The sequence below is a fragment of the Heterodontus francisci genome, chromosome 14 (assembly GCF_036365525.1).
Source record: "Heterodontus francisci isolate sHetFra1 chromosome 14, sHetFra1.hap1, whole genome shotgun sequence".
Lineage (NCBI taxonomy): Eukaryota > Metazoa > Chordata > Chondrichthyes > Heterodontiformes > Heterodontidae > Heterodontus > Heterodontus francisci.
In genome coordinates, this window is record NC_090384.1 from 79,589,950 (window position 1) to 79,608,789 (window position 18,840).

The window sequence follows — 18,840 nt, forward strand, 5'->3', positions numbered from 1 at the left end:
ACAAATTTTGGGAAAATAACACAAAAACAATTATACCAGTTTAACAAACTGATTTTGTAAAACTACTGAGGACTGTATAATCAACCTGAGTTTGCAAGAGTAAGAAATTGTGACAAAAGAAGAAATGCCTTCCTCCTCAACGCTCTCTGAAATCAGTACTGGACTGTATTTCCCTAGTTCAGAAAATGCATTATCAGTCAGGTTTGCTAAACAGAGCAAATCTTTTTACCTTGCTGCTTTCTGGGAAAGATCCATTGGAAAGTCTTGACAAATAAGCTGAAGTAAGGAATGGTACTCCTTCACTGTCAACAAATCTGAAATAAAATCATACGAAATTATCAAGTCATTTCTGGATAAATCTAGAATAGATGATAGTTTGTTACATGTACCAAAGGTCTACAATATGAATCATGATTGGCATGTATTAAATTGAAAGAACATTAGTTATTTGCCATCAGTGGTAGAATGCTCAGTTTAGCCAGAAGTTAACTGTGCTCACTTTTACACATGTTTCGAACTCGTCTTGTGAACCAGCTTATTAACAGATAATTGCGAGAAATCAACACAATACTTGGTGGAGACATTAAGATTTACTCCCCTGAAATAAAATACTCAAAAGACTGCTAAGGACATTTATATTTAAAGCATTTCTTTAATCAGAAATCTGTAAGATCTCAGCACAATTGCTTAAGGCTGTTTTCTTTCAGCAATGCAAAACTGCATTTCACCCATTTTCCTGTGTTGACTGCAGAAAGGATGAGCAAACTGACCACAGCACTGTGGTACAGGGGCCATTCATGTTGAGGGACTGGAAAAGAATGTAGTAGTAGTAGTGGACAGTATAGTTAGGGGGATAGGTATTGTCCTCTGCAGCCAAGAGCGTGAGTCCTGAAGGCTGTATTGCCTGCCCGGTGCCAGGGTTAAGGACATCTCCTCGGGGCTGGAGAGGTACTTGGAAAGTGTTTATGTGGTCATGATCCACGTGGACACCAACTACATAGGTAAGAGTAACAAAGAGGTTCTGCTAAGGGAATATGAGCAGAAAGAGACAAAATTAAAAAGAACCACAAAGATTATAATCTCTGGATTAATGACCTGCGCCACGAGCAAATTGGCATAGGGTCAAAAAGATCAGAATTAGTGGCTCAAAGATTGGTGCAGGAGAAATGGGTTTCAATTCATGGGGCACTGGCACCATACTGGGGAAAGAGAGAGCTGTTCCGTTGGGATGGGCTTCCATGGTGTATTTGGGACAGTTTCTTCGAACAATACGTTGTGGAACCAATCAGAGAACAGGCTATTTTAGACCTGGTAATGTGTAATGAGACAGGATTAATTAATGACCTCACAGTAAAGGATCCTCTAGGCAAGAGCGATCATAACATGATAGAATTTCACATTCAGTTTGAGGGTGAGAAACTTGGGCCTGAAACTAGTGTCTTAAATGAAGGCAATTACAAAGGTATGAAGACAGAGTTGGCTAAAGTAGACTGAGAAAATAGGTTAAATGGTAAAGCAGTAGATAAGCAGTCGTAAACATTTAAGGAGATATTTCATAAATCTCAACAAAGATATATTCCACTGAGAAGGAAAGACGCTACGAGAAGGATGCACCATCTGTGCCTAACTAAGGATGTTAGGATGATATCAAATTTAAAGAAAAGGTGTACAATGCTGTGAAGATTAGTGACAGGCCAGAAGATTGGGAAAATTTTTGAAACCAGCAAAGAATGACTGAAAAAATAAAGAGGGAGAAATTAGAATTTGAGAGCAAACTAGTAAGAAATATAAAAATAGAGAGCAAGAGCTTCTACAAGTATATAAAACGCAAGACAGTAGCTAAAGTAAATGTTGGTCCCTTAGAGGAAGAAACTGGGAAACAAGGACATGGTGGAGACCTTGAACAACTATTTTGTATCTGTCTTCATGTAGAAGACACAAAAAGCATCCCAAGAATAGTAGAAAATCAAAGGGCAAAAGGGAGGGAGGAACTTGCAAAAATCACTATCACCACAGAAAAAGTACTAGGAAAACTAATGGGACTAAAGACTGACAAATCCCCTGGATCTGATGGCCTGCATCCTAGGGTCTTAAAAGAAGTGGCTGCAGAGATAGTGGATGCATTGGTTGTAACCTTCCAAAATTCCCTGGATCCTGGAAAGGTCCCAGCAGATTTGAAAATTGCAAATGTAATGCCTCTATTCAAGGAAGGAGGGAGCTAGAAAGCAGGAAACTGTAGGCCAGTTAGTCGAACATTTGTCATTGGGAAAATGTCAGAATTCATTATTAAGGAAGTAGTAGCAGGACATTCAGAAAATCATATTCTGCACACAATCAAGCAGAGTCAACATGGTTTTATGAAAGGGAAATCGTGTTTGACAAATTTATTAGAGTGCTTTGAGGTTGTAACAAGCCAGGTAGATAAAGGGGAACCAGTAGATGTAGTGTATGTGGATTTCCAAAAGGCATTCAATAAGGTTCCACATAAAATGTTGCTGCACAAGATAAGAGCTCATGGTGTTGGGGGTAATATATTAACATGGATAGAGGATTGGCTAACTAACAGGAAACAAAGAGTTGGGATAAATTGGTTCATTTTCAGATTGGCAAACTGTAACTAGTGGCGGTGCCACAGGGATCAGTATTGGGGCCTCAGCTATTTATGATCTATTTTAATGACTTGAATGAAAGGATGGAGTGTATTGTAGCCAAATTTGCCGACGATAAAATGATAGGTGGGAAAGCAAGTTGTGAGGAGGACACAAAGAGTCTGCAAAGGGATATAGATAGGCTAAGTGAGTGGACAAAAAATTTGGCAGATGGAATATAATGTGGGAAAATGTGAGGTTATCCACGTTGTGAGGAAAAATAGAAAAGTAGCATATTATTTAAATGGCAAGACACTGTAGGTAGGATACTGCAGTACAGAGGGACTGGATGCGCTTGTACATGAATTATAAAAAGTTAACAAAAAGGTACAGCATAGAAGGCAAATGGAATATTGGCCTTTATTGCAAGGGGGATGAAGTTTTAAAGTAGGGAAGTCTTGCTACAACTGTACAGGGCACTGGTGAGACCACACTTAGAGTACTGCATACATTTTTGGTCTCCTTATTTAAGGAGGTATATACTTGCATTGGAGGTAGTTAATAGAAGGTTCATTAGGTTGATTCCTGGGATGAAGGGGATGTCTTATGAGGAAAGGTTGAACAGGTTGGGTCCTGTCATGCAGGCCCCACCTGCCAAGAATGAGGCATATTAATTTTGTCACATGAACATTGATTTCAAACTGTTGCTGGGCAGAAGAGAAAGCCTGTTACAATTGCATATTAACAGATAGTGCTTGTGGAGACAAAGGACCATTCCCTGACACATTCCACCCACAATGGATTTTGATCACCAGACATTGAAGGTGTAAGGAAGAGCATTCCAGAGACTGCTAAGGTGATACAATCCACAAAAGCCAGGACTGGTTAAACCAGCTGGTCAAATGACCAACTGGCTGGTCCATGGTTTTTTGAACTAGCCACAGTGTTTTTGAACTGAAGACTGTTGGCTCCTAGAGTGAGAAGACCTCTCCTGTTTGCTCCCATTTCTTTCTCACAAACCTCTGGACCCACTGAGGGCACATGAACTTCAAGAGAGAAAAGTTTCCTACATCGAACAAGGTTTAAGAAGAATACTGGGCCCCAACAAAAAGCAACACCTACCTACAATCAAGGACTTTACAGTGAGCTCGAAGAACAGTAACCAAAACCATCTTCAGATGTTGCCTCAAACTTTTCCACTTTATTTCTTCTGCTGTTTTCTGTCTCTGTCTGCATGTGTGTATCATGAATGCATGCTAGCATGGAAGCATCACATATCCGTAGCCTTTAACCGAACTAGAGTTTAAGTTTAATAAAGTTCAACCTTTTTTCTTTAAACCAAAGTAAACCTGGTTGGCTAGTTTCTTTGCCTTATAATTGGAAGTTAGCGAACAAGGATTCACTGAGGGGGAGCTAAAAATACAGTGTGTTTAAAAATAAAACTCTGTTACGGTAAGACCCGGTGAAGGCTGAGAGGGAACCCTAGACCCCTTTCTCATCTGGTCGTAACAGTCTAAACTCATTTTAGTTTAGAAGAATGAAAGGTAATCTTATTAAAACATATAAGATTTTGAGGGGGATTGACAGGGTAGATGCTGAAAGGATGTTTCCCATAGTGGGTGAATCTAGAACGAGGGGACACAGTTTCAGAATAAGGGGTCTCTCATTTAAAATGGAGATGAGGAGGAATTTCTTCTTTTAGAGTGTTGTTAATCTTTGGAATTACCTACCTGAGAGAGCAGTGGAAGCTGGGTTATTGAATATATTCAAGGCTGAGTTAGACAGACTTTTGATCTACAGGGGAGTCAAGGGTCATGGGGAGGCAGGGGGCAGGCAGCAAAGTGGAGTTGAGGCCACAATCAGATCAGCCATGATCTTACTGAATGGTGAAGCAAGCTCGAGGGGCTGAATGGCCTACTCCTGCTCCTATTTCTTATGTTCTTATGTACTTATGTTCTAAGTGAAAACAAATAGTCTCTGGAAGCTGTTGGTTTTCATCGAGATCTGATCTGCTTTTCAATCAGGTTGACAAGAGTGCAATAGTTTGTGGGCTAGGAACATGTGGATGCAGTTTGTTAAAGAACTAAGTGACTTGCTAGGTTACTTCGGAGGGCAGTTGAGAGTCAGCCACATTGGTATGGGAGTGGAGTCGCCTGGGTAAAGACGGCAGGTTTCCTTCCCTCTCCTTGTGTTCATCCATGTTCTCTTATTCATTAGCCTCTCTATCACTGATATGGTCAAACTTAAAATAATCCAACAATCATAAGAAAAAAAAAGCGTATTCTTTGGAATGCAGCATTAAAGAGAACAGGATGCCTGCTGACAGCCATTAATCCTTATTGAACAGTAGTAACATTTCTGTACCAAAAGAAACTGTTTTTGCATCTGAGAGAAGTTGTGAAGGATACTATCTGCTCATAAGTATAAAATACACCAATTACAGGTTCTTTTACAAGTGATCTTCGGTCAAAAAATTCTGAGACATTAAATTACACAGTTAAATTAGGATTTTATTTCCCTACTACAGCACTAAAATTCTGTATCAAACTACACAACCTAGCTTCTCCAAACATCTGTTGGTATGCACAAAGTAGCAAATGCTTTTGTAATTCAACAGTACAAGAAACCCACAGGTCCTACATTAGATCAGTGATCCAATGGACTGGATTTTACAGAAAAGAAAGTAATCTCAATTCAGGACGATGGCCCACCTCTCAGTGTTGCCTGCCCAATCAGAAGGCCGGCAGCTTGGCAGCCTCAGCAGGGCCACTGACAGAGCAGGCAGACCCTGGCTACCTCCAGCAGTGGTTTCAGAGCCACAGGGGCGGCCATTGCCAGCGGGCGTCCCTCCATGGGCCATGGAGCAGCCATAAAGGAAAGCCCCCCCTACCCCAGAACTGATGGGAGGCTGCCTTGCTATACCTGGTGGTCTCCCCACATGGCGGAGGCCCTTCCCAATGCCAGTAAAATGCCGGCAGGGGCGGCAAGTGGCCGTTAATTGGCCAATTAATTGCATTAATTGGTTGCTCGCCATTCCTGTCCTGTTGCAGCGCGAAGACGTCAGGCTTCCCTCCTGATGCCTTCTGCCGTCATTTTACAAGGCCTCTCGCCTCCCAGCCCATCTCCAGAGGGCTGGTAAAATTCAGTCCAGTGTTTTTCCAGGTTCTATATCATGCCTTTACATATTAACTGAGACAGAAATGGCACAATACAGTAAGAACATATTTGCAATGAAAACTCAACATCATACTAGTATGGATGAGAAACATAATCTGAATTCCTTGATTGGAAAATACTGACTAGTTAATTGAGAGTGTCTGCTATATTTACTACACAAGTGGCTACATGTGGAAATATACTATGATATGCACTAAAATTAGTGATAATGATGTTTTATCAACAACCCAAAAGCCATAACGATGACCACAACTGGATGAAGTTTATATTGCAAGAGCTTTCTGATATCCTATATGTGACTTCATTTTACACAATTATGACCATAGAAAAGTTACATTTCCCATGCAGGATCAGATCTTAACACTGAGGCTCACAAACATCATCGATTAGTTCACAGTGTCACAGGTTCTCAGTCTCTGCAGTTCTGTCTCTTAAGTGTTTGCATTATTCCTTCCAGCACAGAATATACACACTGCTCGAAAAGAAAAAGTAATACCATTTGTTTCTACTGACTGAGTAATGTTGGTGTTTTTATAATAACTGCCACTTTAAAAATTTTTTCCTTGCATTAAATATAGAATAATGAATATCTGGCTGTGAGTACAAGGCAGTATGTAAATCAAAGTATTTGGATGGCATTATAAATCATGAGAACAAAGCTGTAACCAGATATTCCAGCTAGTGAATCCAAAATTTGACTGAAGCTTTGAAATTCCTCTCTGGTATTGATTATTGGGCTGAATTTTCACCACGGAGGCAGGAAACAGGAGCTGGGTCTGTTTTTGGGTCAGAAACCCAATTCCAGTGGGAAACTGATTAAAGTTCGGATTTTTACAGGGGTGAGCCCTTAATTGATATCGAGACGGGTTTCCTGACCACTTAGAACCAGTGGGGGCAGGAAGGGAGCTGGGTCAGATGGAGTGTGGGACCCCACAGCACAATCTTTGAGGCTGCTGGTTGTCCTGAGGAGGAAATCTGCAGTTTGTGCCAAAGCATTCCACTTCACCAGAGAGAAGTGAGATGTCACAACAGACCTAGCACCCGGGCAAGGCAGACCCTGGATTCATCGATGCTGACCTGTATCTAATTCTGGAGGCCGTGAGAGAGAGGAGGAGGTCCTCTTCCCAGAGGATGACAGGAGGAGGCCATCTCATCATGCAGCAAAGGCAGCTCTCTGTTCAGTGTCATCTCCCACCACCTCCAATTCCTTCTCTTCTTTCACCCTGTTCTCCTGCTCCTCCCCCGATGAGCTGTCTCCTTCCAGGGCCTCACCTTCCTGGAGAGCCATGTAATACCTCGACATGCACCTGGAGTGCGGGAACCTGCTAGGCTACGAACCAGGTGCTGGAAAGTGGGATTAGATTGGGAAGCGAGTTTCTTCGGCCGCGCGGTCACGACGGACTGAATGACTTCCTACTGTGCCGTAATTGTTCTATGGTTCTATGGCAGCAGATTACTACAATGACCAAGACCCTTGTAGGAGGGTATTGGAGGGCACCCGACTGGTCCAGGTACCGGAATCGCATCTTCAGAAGCCCAATGACCTGCCAATGGTTGTCCGACTGAGCAGGAGGAATTGGTTGTATTGCCTCTGTGGTTCTGTCTGGAGCTCCCTTAGAGGGGCCAATAGCCACCTCTTCAAGGGATTTCTCTTGTGCCTAGGATCCATCCACGCACTTTTGGTGTTGGAGTGAAAATCTGCGGCAGCCTAGACTGCTGGAGGTTGAAGGAGTCACGCTAGCTGCCAGCAAAATGAGCGCACACTTGGAGGAGCCAAGTGCCCTTGAGAAGGTGGCGGTGAGCTGCGTTCTTGAACCGCTGCAGTCCATGTGGGGTAGGTACACCAACAGTGCTGTTAGGAAGGGAGTTGCAGGATTTTGACCCAGCAACAGTAAAGGAACAGCAATATAGTTCCAAGTCAGGATGGTGTGTGGCTTGGAGGGGAACTTGCAGGTGGTGATGTTCCCATGCATCTGCTGCCCTTGTCTTGCTAGGTGGTAGACGGGATGGGTTCGAAGGTGCTAAGGACCATTGGTGCGTTGCTGCAGTGCATCTTCTACATGGTACACACTGCTGCCACTGTGCGTCGGTGGTGGAAGGAGTGAATGTTTGTGGATGGGGTGCCAATCAAGCGGGCCTGCTTTGTCCTGGATGGTGTCGAGCTTCTTGAGTGTTGTTGGAGCTGCAGCCAACCAGGCAAGTGGAGAGTATTCCATCACACTTCTGACTTATGCCTTGTAGATGGTGCACAGGTTTTGGTGAACCAGGAGGTGAGTTACTTGCTGCAGGCTTCCTAGCCTCTGACCTGCTCCTGTAGCCACAGTATTTATATGGCTACTCCAGTTCAGTTTCTAGTCAATGGTAACGCCCAGGATGTTGATAGTGGGGGATTCAGCGATTGTAATGCCATTGAATGTCAAGGGAAGATGGTTTTATTCTCTCTTGTTGGAGATGGTCATTGCCTGGCACTTGTGTGGTGCAAATGTTACTTATCAGCCCAGCCTGGATATTGTCCAGGTCTTGCTGCATTTCTACATGGACTGCTTCAGTATCTGAGGAGTCACAAATGGTGCTGAACATTGTGCAGTCATCAGCGAACATCCCTACTTCTGACCTTATGATTGAAGGAAGGTCATTGATGAAGCAGCTGAAGATGGTTGGACCTAGGACATTACCCTGAGGAACCTCTGCAGTGATGTCCTGGAACTGAGATGATTGACCTCCAATAACCACAGCCATCTTCCTTTTCGATAGGTATGACTCCAACCAGCGGAGAGTTTTCCCCCTGATTCCCATTGATTCCAGTTTTGCTAGGGCTCCTCGATGCCACACTCAATCAGATGCAACCTTGATGTCAAGGGCAGTCACTCTCACCTCATCTCTTGAGTTCAGCTCTTTTGTCCATGTTCAAAACAAGGCTGTAATGAGGCCAGGAGCTGAGTGACCTGGATGGAATCCAAACTGAGCATCACTGAGCAGGCTATTGCTAAGTAAGTGCCACTTGATAGCACTGTTGATGACACATTCCATCACCTTACTGATGATTGAGAGCAGACTGATAGGGCAGTAATTGGCAGGGTTGGACTTGTCCTGCTTTTTGTGTACAGGACATACCTGGGCAATTTTCCACATTGCCGGGTAGATGCCAGTGTTGTAGCTGTACTGGAACAGCTTGGCTAGGGGCGTGGCAAGTTCTAGACCATAGGTCTTCAGTACTATTGCTGGAATGTTGTCAGGGCTCATAGCCTTTGCAGTATTCCGTGCCTTCAGTTGTTTCTTGATATCACGCAGAGTGAATCAAATTGGCTGAAGACTGGCATCTGTGATGCTGGAGACTTCAAGAGGAGGCCAAGATGGATCATCCACTCGGCACTTCTGGCTAAAGATTGTTGCAAATGCTTCAGCCTTATCTTTTGCACTAATGTGCTGGGCTCCCTCATCATTGAGGATGAGGATAATTGTGGAGCCACCTCCTCCTGTCAGTTGTTTAATTGTCCATCACCATTCACAACTGGATTTGGCAGGACTGCAGAGCTTAGATCTGATCCGCTGGTAATGGGATTGCTTAGCTCTGTCTATCTCATGCTGCTTATGCTGTTTGGCACGCAGGTAGTCCTGGGTTGTAGCTGCACCAGGTTGACACCTCATTTTGAGGTATGCCTGGTACTGCTCCTGACATGCTCTCCTGCACTATTCATTGAACCAGAGTTGGTCCCCAGGCTTGAGGGTAATGGTAGAGTAGGGAATATGCCGGGCCACGAGGTTACAGATTAAGCTTGAGTACAATTCTGCTGCTGCTGATGGCCCACAGTGCCTCATGGATGCTCAGTGTTGCATTGCTAGATCTGTTCGAAATCTATCCCATTTAGCACGGCGGTGGTGTCACACAACACGATGGAGGGTATCCTCAATGTGAAGACAGGACTTTGTCTCCACAAGGACTGTGCGGTGGTCACCCCTACCACCTGCTGCAGACCCAGCCTCGCAGCTATGTCCTTTAGGACTTGACCAACTCAGTCAGTAGTGGTGCTACGGAGCCACTCTTGGTGGTGGACACTGAAGTCCCCCACCGAGTACATTCTGCGCCCTTGCTACCTTCAATGCTTCCTCCAAGTGCTGTTCAACATGGAGGAGTACTGATTCATCAGCTGAGGGGGGGGGGGGGCAATAGGTGGTAATCAGCAGGATGTTTCCTTGCCCATGTTTGATCTGATACCTTGAGACTTAATGGGCTCTCGAGTCGATGTTGAGGACTCCCAGGACAACTCCTGCCCGAGTGTATACCACTGTGCCACCACCTCTGCTGGGTCTGTCCTGCCCGTTGGACAGGAGATACCTGGGAATGGCGATGGCGGTGTCTGGGACATTGTAAGGTTTGATTGGTGAGTATGAATATGTCAGGTTATTGCTTGACTAGTCTGTGGGACAGCTCTCCCAACTTTGGCACAAGCCCCCAGATGTTAGTAAGAAGCACTTTGCAGGGTCAACAGGGCTGGGTTTGCGTTGTCGTTACCGGTGCCTAGGTTGATGCTGGGTGGTTCGTCCGGTTTCATTCCTCATTGACTTTGTAGTAGTTAGGTACAACTGAGTGGCTTGCTAGGTCATTTCAGAGGGCATTTAAGAGTCAACCAAATTGCTGTGGGTCTGTAGTCACATGTAGGCCAGATCAAGTAAGGACAGCAGATTTCCTTCTCCAAAGGACATTAGTGAACCTGATGGATTTTTATGACAATCGATGACAGTTGCATGGCACCATTACTGAGACTAGCTTTCAATTCCAGATTTCTTTTTTTACATACGAACATATGAATTAGGAGCAGGAGTAGGCCACTCGGCCCTTCGAACCTGCTCTGCCATTCAATAAGTTCATGGCTGAACTGATTACTCCACATTTCCTCCTACCCCCAATAACCTTCCAGCCCCTTGCTTATCAAGAATCTATCTACCTCTGCCTTAAAAATATTTGAAGACTCTGCTTCCATCGCCATTTGAGGAAGAAAATTCGGAAGATTCGCGACCCTTTGAGAAAAAAATTTTCTCCTCACCTCTGTCTTAAATGGGCGACCCCTTATTTTTAAACAGTGACCCCTAGTTCTAGATTCTCCCTCAAGAGAAAAATCCTTTCCTCATCCACCCTGTCAAGACCACTCAGGATCTTATATGATTCAATCAAGTTGCCTCTTGCTCATCTAAATTCCAGCGGATACAAGCCTAGCCTGTCCAATCTTTCCTCATAAGACAGCCCGCCCATTCCAGGTATTAGTCTAGTAAACCTTCTCTGTACTGCCTCCAACGCATTTACATGCTTCCTTAAATAAGGAGACCTGTACTGTTCACAGTACTCCAGATGTGGTCTTAGCAATGCCCTGTATAGCTGAAGCATAACCTCCCTACTTTTGTATTCAATTATTAATTAATTGAATTCAAATTCCACTTTCTGCCGTGGTGGGATTCAAACCCATGTCCCCAGGACATTAGCCCAGGCCTCTGAATTACTAGTTTAGTGACATCACCATTATTCCACTGTCTCTCCGTTTGTGACCATCTGTCTGAAGAGTTGTAGTCTCTTGTAGCACTGGTTCTCGGTTGCCCCCAGGTAGCTCCGTCTTTGGCGGTCAATCCTGTGTTGAAGGTTTGGCCTCCATTGCTTTTCTTTCCTGTGCCCTCCTGATGCCTGGGGTTCTGCCCTTTCTGTGAAGGGTGTTCTCCTCATCACCACTGGGCCCAAAATCTGACATTCATGCCCCCATTGCCAGCTGCAGCTTTCCTTCTGGATTGGCAGCCCTGCTCCCTGCTCTTCTGTCCCCCCGATGCCTGGGAAGGTGACGACCACACTCAAAGCCCAGACGCTGAGTTCCCACTCTCCCTGCCACCTGTGTACCCCTTTACCAAGTGCCCAGTCCCCTCTTGTTCTACTGATCCTCTTATGGCCTGGGGTGATGCTCTGGGGCAGCCATGACTGGCTCCCCACTGCATTCCTGGCTTCCCTCAGCTATTCAGAAACAGACATCTTCCAAAACCCATTTGTCTCTTTAAATATTGCACTATCCCCCTTCAACAAGCTCTAAATGATCTCGTTAACAAGTTTAATTGGCCTCAATGGGGAGGAGAGTGGGATTCCTGTCCCGGCCTCCCCCATCTGGTGATTAATCCCAGCACCAGGATCAGTGCCTCGACATTAACAAGCCACCCAGCACTGGTATTTTTTGGGGTCCCCCTACCTCCGTTTCTAACTTTGGGGGGCCCCAAAAATTCAGCCCATTATTTCTGTCCTATAAATTTTAGATGGGTGTTTTAGTCTGTTTTTATCCAGTTTTCATGCAGATCCTCCCTGTCCATAATGTATGGGAACATTAAAGAACTACCATAGGGTAGAAAAACGCTCAGTGAAGCTTGACAGAACGGAAAAAGGAGCAGGCACTGAGCTCTTTTGGGAGGATTAGGTGTGATGACTAAAAGCTTTGTCACACAGATTTATTTTGAGGAAAAGAAATAGGTTGATATGTGGAGGGGTTTGGAAGGGAATTAAAAAGAGTGAGGGCTGAGGGTTCTGCTACAGATTTGAAGTAGAGGTAAGCAGATGCACAGGAGGCCTGAGTCAGTAAACTGGTGGATGCTGGAGAGGATGCAAGGCTGGAGGTGGTGACAGAGGCAGCGGCAGTATGGGATAAGGCCATGAAAGGATTAGAAGAATAGGAAGAGGATTTTAAATTCTATCCATTAGAGGATAGGGGAAAATGTAGATTAGCAAGTAATGAGTTTTTAACGTTTAAGAGTTTACAAAGGGTGAAGGTTGGAGGCTGACAGGAAAGATTTTGGAGAAGTCAAGTCTAGGGGTGAAAAATGCATGGATAAGGGTTTTGGCGGCACTGGGATAAAAGCAGGAGCTGAGGTGAGTGATATTGTGAAGTTGAAAGCAGGTGCTTTTGGTAGTGGGTAGGATACAGGCTTTGAAACTCAGCTCTAAGTTGAACAGAAAGCCAAAGTTGCATGCAGTCTTATTGAGCCTGAATGAGCAGTCAGGAAGTGGGGTAGCATTGCTGTTAAGGATGCAACATTTTTAACAGCCACCTAAAATGACAGCTTCAGGCGTACTGATTACTGAGGAATTTTGAAATATAAAATGTATAAAAAGTTTAGAGTATGGATACAATAGAGGAAGATGGCACAATTCTTATCTCAGTTGGTTCAGTTCTGTACGTCCTTGCCAGGATCACTGAATGGAAAAGGAAAAATGGATGCAACCTCTCTAGCCACTAATAAGAGTTCTTTTGTCAGAATCTCACACTCAGGCCCTTAAGAGGCAGTCCTGAAAGAGTAGTCATTCCATCCAACTGTATTTCTTGGTTATACACAGAATCATAGAATGATACAGCACAGAAGGATTTCATTCAGCCCATCATGCCTGTGCTGGATCTTTGAAAAAGGAATACAAATAGTACCAAGTCTTGCCCTTTCCCCATAGCCCTGCAAATTTTTCCCATACAAATATTTATCCAACTCACTTTTGGAAAATTATCAAATCTGCTTCCAACACCCTTTCAGGTAATGTATTCCAGATCATCTGCATAAATGTTTCTTTTCTCATTTCCCAATGACTAGTGTTACGAATGCTTTCATCTTTTTGTTAAATTTTGAGGATTTGTGTTTTAAAACTGAAAAGGAGTCCATGGATTTTTTTTACAAGGATCACTGAGAGGTCTAGATTGTAAACAGTTACTGAAAGGCACCTGTTTTCAAATATTTACCCAGCAGGGGTTGTTTTTGACATGGGCAAAGATGTTTACAAAGAAGTGACAGTTCAAGATTTATAGGGGTCAGGAGGCTTGACTTTTATGACACAGTTTTTGGTTTTGCTTTGGACAGTGAGTTTGGATATGGACAATGGTTTGAAAAGACAGTTGGAGAAAACTTGCCAAGGGAGCAAACCTCACCTCAGTCTGTTCCAGCTCTTTGAAAAAGCCTGCCAGTTTTCCATCTCTTGAGAAGCTGAGAAGCCACCGTAAGAAACTGCCTGAAACCCCTGTTACTGCATTTTCCCTGGAAAGCCTGCCCAAACTTCAATGTCACCTGACAAGAACTGTTCTAGGAAGATCCCAGTGACAGCCGTTTATATGTATTTGAGACGCCAAACCAGAAAAGGACTTCTGACATCTTTTCATATATTCTCTTTTTTCTTCAAGAATTAGCATATATTTTGGCCAACATATTTTGGTTTTTTTTTGTACTAGAGCTCTAAAGAGTAAATCTCTTTTTTTGATTAACCGTTGTATGTGTGTGTGTGCATGAGGGGCTAAGGTAAAACGGGATCTTTTATATTCCGATCTGTGTGTTTATGCTTTGGTACATTACTGGTTAAGACTTGTTTTATAATAAACTGACAATGTTGCTGTTTATTAAAGAAACCTGGTTAGTGTATTTTATTCTGGGATAAAAAGAGTCTATGATTGACCATATCAGTAAGTGGAAAAAAATTTGTATATATGTTGTGACCAGTGAAGAAGTGGAACTGGAATAAAGAGTCCACTCCTCCTGCCTCGCTCATAACACTATAGATCCGTGTCCACTGGTTATCAACCATTCTGCCACTGAAAACAGTTTCTCTTTACTTACTCTATCAAATCCTTCAAGATCTTGAATACCTCTGTCAAATCTCTGCTTAACCTTCTCTGCTATAAGAAGGACAACCCCAGTTTCTCTAGTATCTCCATGTTACTGAAGTCTTTCTTCCCTGATACCATTCTATTAAATCTCCTTTTCACCCTCTCTAAGGCCTTGACATCCTTCCTAAAGTGTGTTGCCCAGAATTGAGCACAATATTCCAGCTGGGACCTAACTTGCATAACTTCCTTGCTTTTGTACTCTATGCCTCTATTTATAAAGCCAAGGACCGCCACCTTCAATGTCTTGTGTTGGTACATCCCCAGGTCTCTGCTCCTGCACCTGCTTTAAAATTGTACTATTCCATTGTTAATGGTAATCACTTAAAAATTTACAACATTTTGAAACTATCACAATAGGACACTGTCCTGCAGCAAAACCAATCAACTAAAATAATCCTCTAGTTGTAAAGGAACAATTAGTGAGGTAATTATAGAATGTCCCATCCTGATGAAATGCACTATCCTGCTTTATTTGTATTCCAGCATTTATTTCATTTAAAGGGAAACTATCTAATACTGTCCTAAATGCTTAGACAGTTACTAAATTCCAAGAGTCTGTAAACATTTGTCAAGGTGTCCAATCCATAAAGATGGCAGCAAAAAGATTTTTGCTGGTGGGTTAACCCTTTGCTTCCATTTATTTCACTGTTTTCTGACGGTTTAGGGGGTAGAATGTCCTGCTTTTTTAAATAAAAAGATTATCGCTGCTGAAAAAAATAAATTCAGCAGGAACATTTGCTTTTTTTGCAACTGTGATGTTTTGGAGATTTATGCACCATGTTTACACAGAAAGGATTTGGAAATGGATTATGCTTAAGTTTTGTTTTTTAAAATTAAAGAGAGTTCAGAAAGGTTGAACATCCTTGCAGCCATATGTTATAGCCACTTAGACAAAGAATGGATTTATCTCTTAATGAGCCAATTATCCTCACTTTAGACTATTGTCCACTTGAGATGGTATTCTTGGGCTCCCAGAAGAGATTTGTCTGCTGATAATTTCCTCTTGAGAGTGAAGTTGACAGTTTAGTTGACATACTTACTAGTGAATCCCTGAATGGTAAAGCAGCTGGGAACACAGGGAGAAAAATGACAAAGAGACATATGTAAGGTCAGTCAATCGGGATTGTCTTTTGAAAGAAAGGCAAGAAAAAGCTAGGCAAGATTAATGTCTGTCAAGTCTGTCTAAGCCTTCATCTGTTTCAATGCTAAGGTGGACCAAAATCAAATCCAAGTCGACCTGCTAATGTGTGGTAAGGCAAAGTGGTTAAATTTTTATTCATGAGGAGTGGTTTGAAGTTAAGTGAACTAAGTGGGATTTGATCTTAACACTTATTCTGTACATTAAATTAAACATAGGACATAGAAACTTAGGACTTCGGAGCAGAAGTAGGCGTTTTGGCCCCTCGAGCCTGCACCACCATTTGATAAGATCATGGTTGATCTTGTTGTGGTCTCGACTCCACTTTCCTGTCTGCCTCCCATAACCCTTGACTCCCTTGTCTATCAAAAATCTATCTAACTCAGCCTTGAATAAATTCAATGACCCAGCTTCCACTGCTTTCTGTGGAAGAGAATGCCACAGACTAACAACCCTCTGAGAGTCTCTCCCACAAGAGGAAACATCCTCCCAGCATCCACTCTATCAAGTCCCCTCAGGATCTTATATGTTTCAATAAGATCACCTCTCATTCTTCTAAACACCAAAGGGTATAGTTCAACCTTTCTTCATAAGATAAGCCCTTCATCTCCGGAATGAGTTGAGTGAACCTTCTCTGAGCTGCTTCTAATGCAATTATATCTTTTTCCAAATAAAGAGACCAAAACTGTACATAGTACTCAGATGTGGTTTCACCAAGGTCCTATACAGCTGCAGTAAAACTTCCCTACTTTTATACTTGATTTCCCTTGCAATAAATGCCAACATTCCATTTGACTTCCTAATCAATTGCTGTACCTGCATTCTAACTTTTTGTGATTCATGCACCAGGACACCCAGATTCCTCTGTACCACCAAGTTCTACAATTTCTCTACATTTAAATAGTATACTGCTTTTCTATTTTTCCTGCCAAAGTGGACAAGTTCACATTTTCCCACATAACACTCCACATTATAAAGTAGTGTAATGATTGTATCTGGCCACAGCCTGTTCACGTATTTTCAGCTTGCCTCCTGAAAAACAGGAGAAGCACAGCTGAGGGCGTATGTGAAATATATAGGGGCCAATTTCCCTTTCCCATCCACCTCACATTTTGGCGTACTGGGCAGTAGCAGGATGAAAACCGAAAAAGAGAAATCACTGACTTTGCGCCAGAGGCCCTCCTGTAGCGTTTTATCGAATGGGCTGTAGTTTAGGCAGCATACTCGCACTGGAAAGAGATGAATGCCTCATAAATATATTTAACTGAAGGTCCGATAATTCAATTAGGATTGGGTGAAGAAATGCCCTCTCTTCTTTGGCCATTCAGATGCTTATAAAGGAGCCCAACAAATTAAAGCAATTAAAATATCTACAAATACAAGGAGGACAACATTGTGGACAGCAATGCTTCATTGATCACAGACCAAAAAGGTGCAAAGATGTAAACAAGCTTACTTTTCTTTCATCAGTTGTCAACATGTACAACTTCTGAGCTGCAAATTGTTATGTTGGGAGTTGTATTGTAAAGGGAAATTTAAAAAAAAATAAAAATATTGACTGCACAAAATAAATTGCAATAAAAATATTGATTACAATAACAAACTGCAACAAAAATACTGATATCAGTAAACAAGAGAATAAAGTACTAACTGCAATATACAAAAGACAATTAAAAAGTACTGATTGAAAAAAATGCAGTAAAAACACAGCAATGAAAAGACAGACGGCAACAAAATGCAATTTAAAAAATAAATTCAATAAAAATACAATTAAAAATACAGACCACAGTAAAAAAAAAACAATTAAATGAATATAATTCCACACTGCTGCCTTTGAGCCTGCTCCTCACTCTAATTCTGCTCTGCTCTCTTTGTGCTCTTGCTGTATTACCAGCATTTCGTTATTGGCATCACTGCCTGATGTTACCATCACTATCTAATTAGTGTCAGCTGTAGCTCAGTTGGTAGCACTCTTACCTCTAAGTCACAATGTCTTGGGTTCAGGTCCTACTCCACAGCTTCAGCACAATCAAATCTGACACTGCATTGCAGTACTGAGGGAGTGCTAACTGTGGAGGTGCCATCTTGCAGAGGTGACGTAAACTGAGGCCCCATCTGCTTACTCAGGTGGATGTAAAAGATCCCATGGCACCATTTCAAAGAAGAGTAGAGGAGTTATTTCTGGTGTCCTGGCCAATCCCTCAAACAACATCACAAAAACAGATTACCTGATCATTATCACACTGCTATTTGTGGGAGCTTGATACGAACTAGGAGCCATTCTACAAGATCATGGCTGATCTGTTCATAGACTCAACTCTATTTTCCTGCCTACCCCGATACCCTTTGACTCCCTTGTTTGTAAAGAATCTGTCTACCTCTGCCTTAAAAACATTCACTGACCCTGCATTCACTGCTCTCCAGGGAAAAGAGTTCCACAGACTCATAACCCTCTGAGCAAAAACATTTTTCCTCATCTCTGTGTTAAATGGGAGACCCCTTATTTTTAAACTGTGCCCCCTAGTTTTAGTCTCTCCCACAAGGGGAAACATCCTTTCAACATCCACCCTGTTAAGTCCCCTCAGGATGTTATATGTTTCAATAAGATCACCTCTCATCTTTCGAAACCAGGGTTCTCCAATATACAGCTCGCGAGCCAGGATCCGGCCTGCCAATGGTTTCCATCTGGCCCACGGATGTATTTCACAGATTTCAGAGAATTTTTCCATTGTCTTCTTCTTTCAGACTGGCTTTAAAAAAAAAATCATGCTGTCAGTTTCACAGCTGACGGGTGCTGACATCGGGAACAGCAATTTCCCAACTTCGGACAGATTCGGGGTTTTCCGGCGAGCTTTTAATGGAGAGATGGGGGGAAACAGAGAGGGGGAAGAGCAGAGACAGAGAGAGGGGAAAGAGAGAGAGAGAGGGGGGAAAGAGAGAGAGAAAGGGGGGAAAGAGAGAGAGAAAGGGGGGAACAGAGAGAGAAGGGCGGCAGAGAGAGAGGGCAGAGAGAGAGAGGGGTGGGTGGGCAGAGAGAGGGGGGAACAGAGAGAGAAAGGTGGGGGGGGGGACAGAGAGAGAAAGGCGGGGGACAGAGAGGGAGACACAGAGAATAAGGATGACACGGGGGGGGGGAGACGACACATAGAGAATGGGAACAACACAGAGGGGGAAAACAACATGGGGGGGGAAAACACAGAGGGAAGGACACAGAGAGGGGGAACATGGGGAGAGATAGACTGAGAGAGACAGAGAGGGAGAGAGACAGAGAGGG

General features: G+C 43.2%; 1 protein-coding gene across 1 annotated transcript in view; it reads right to left on the bottom strand.

The window, feature by feature from the left end:
* The window catches only part of cstpp1 (centriolar satellite-associated tubulin polyglutamylase complex regulator 1), a 458,657-nt gene that overhangs the window by 109,094 nt on the left and 330,723 nt on the right, over positions 1–18,840 (bottom strand). The window contains exon 4 of the mRNA XM_068046902.1: positions 230–314. Within this exon, the coding sequence (XP_067903003.1) occupies positions 230–314 (85 nt within the window). The remainder of the gene's footprint in view (positions 1–229; positions 315–18,840) is intronic.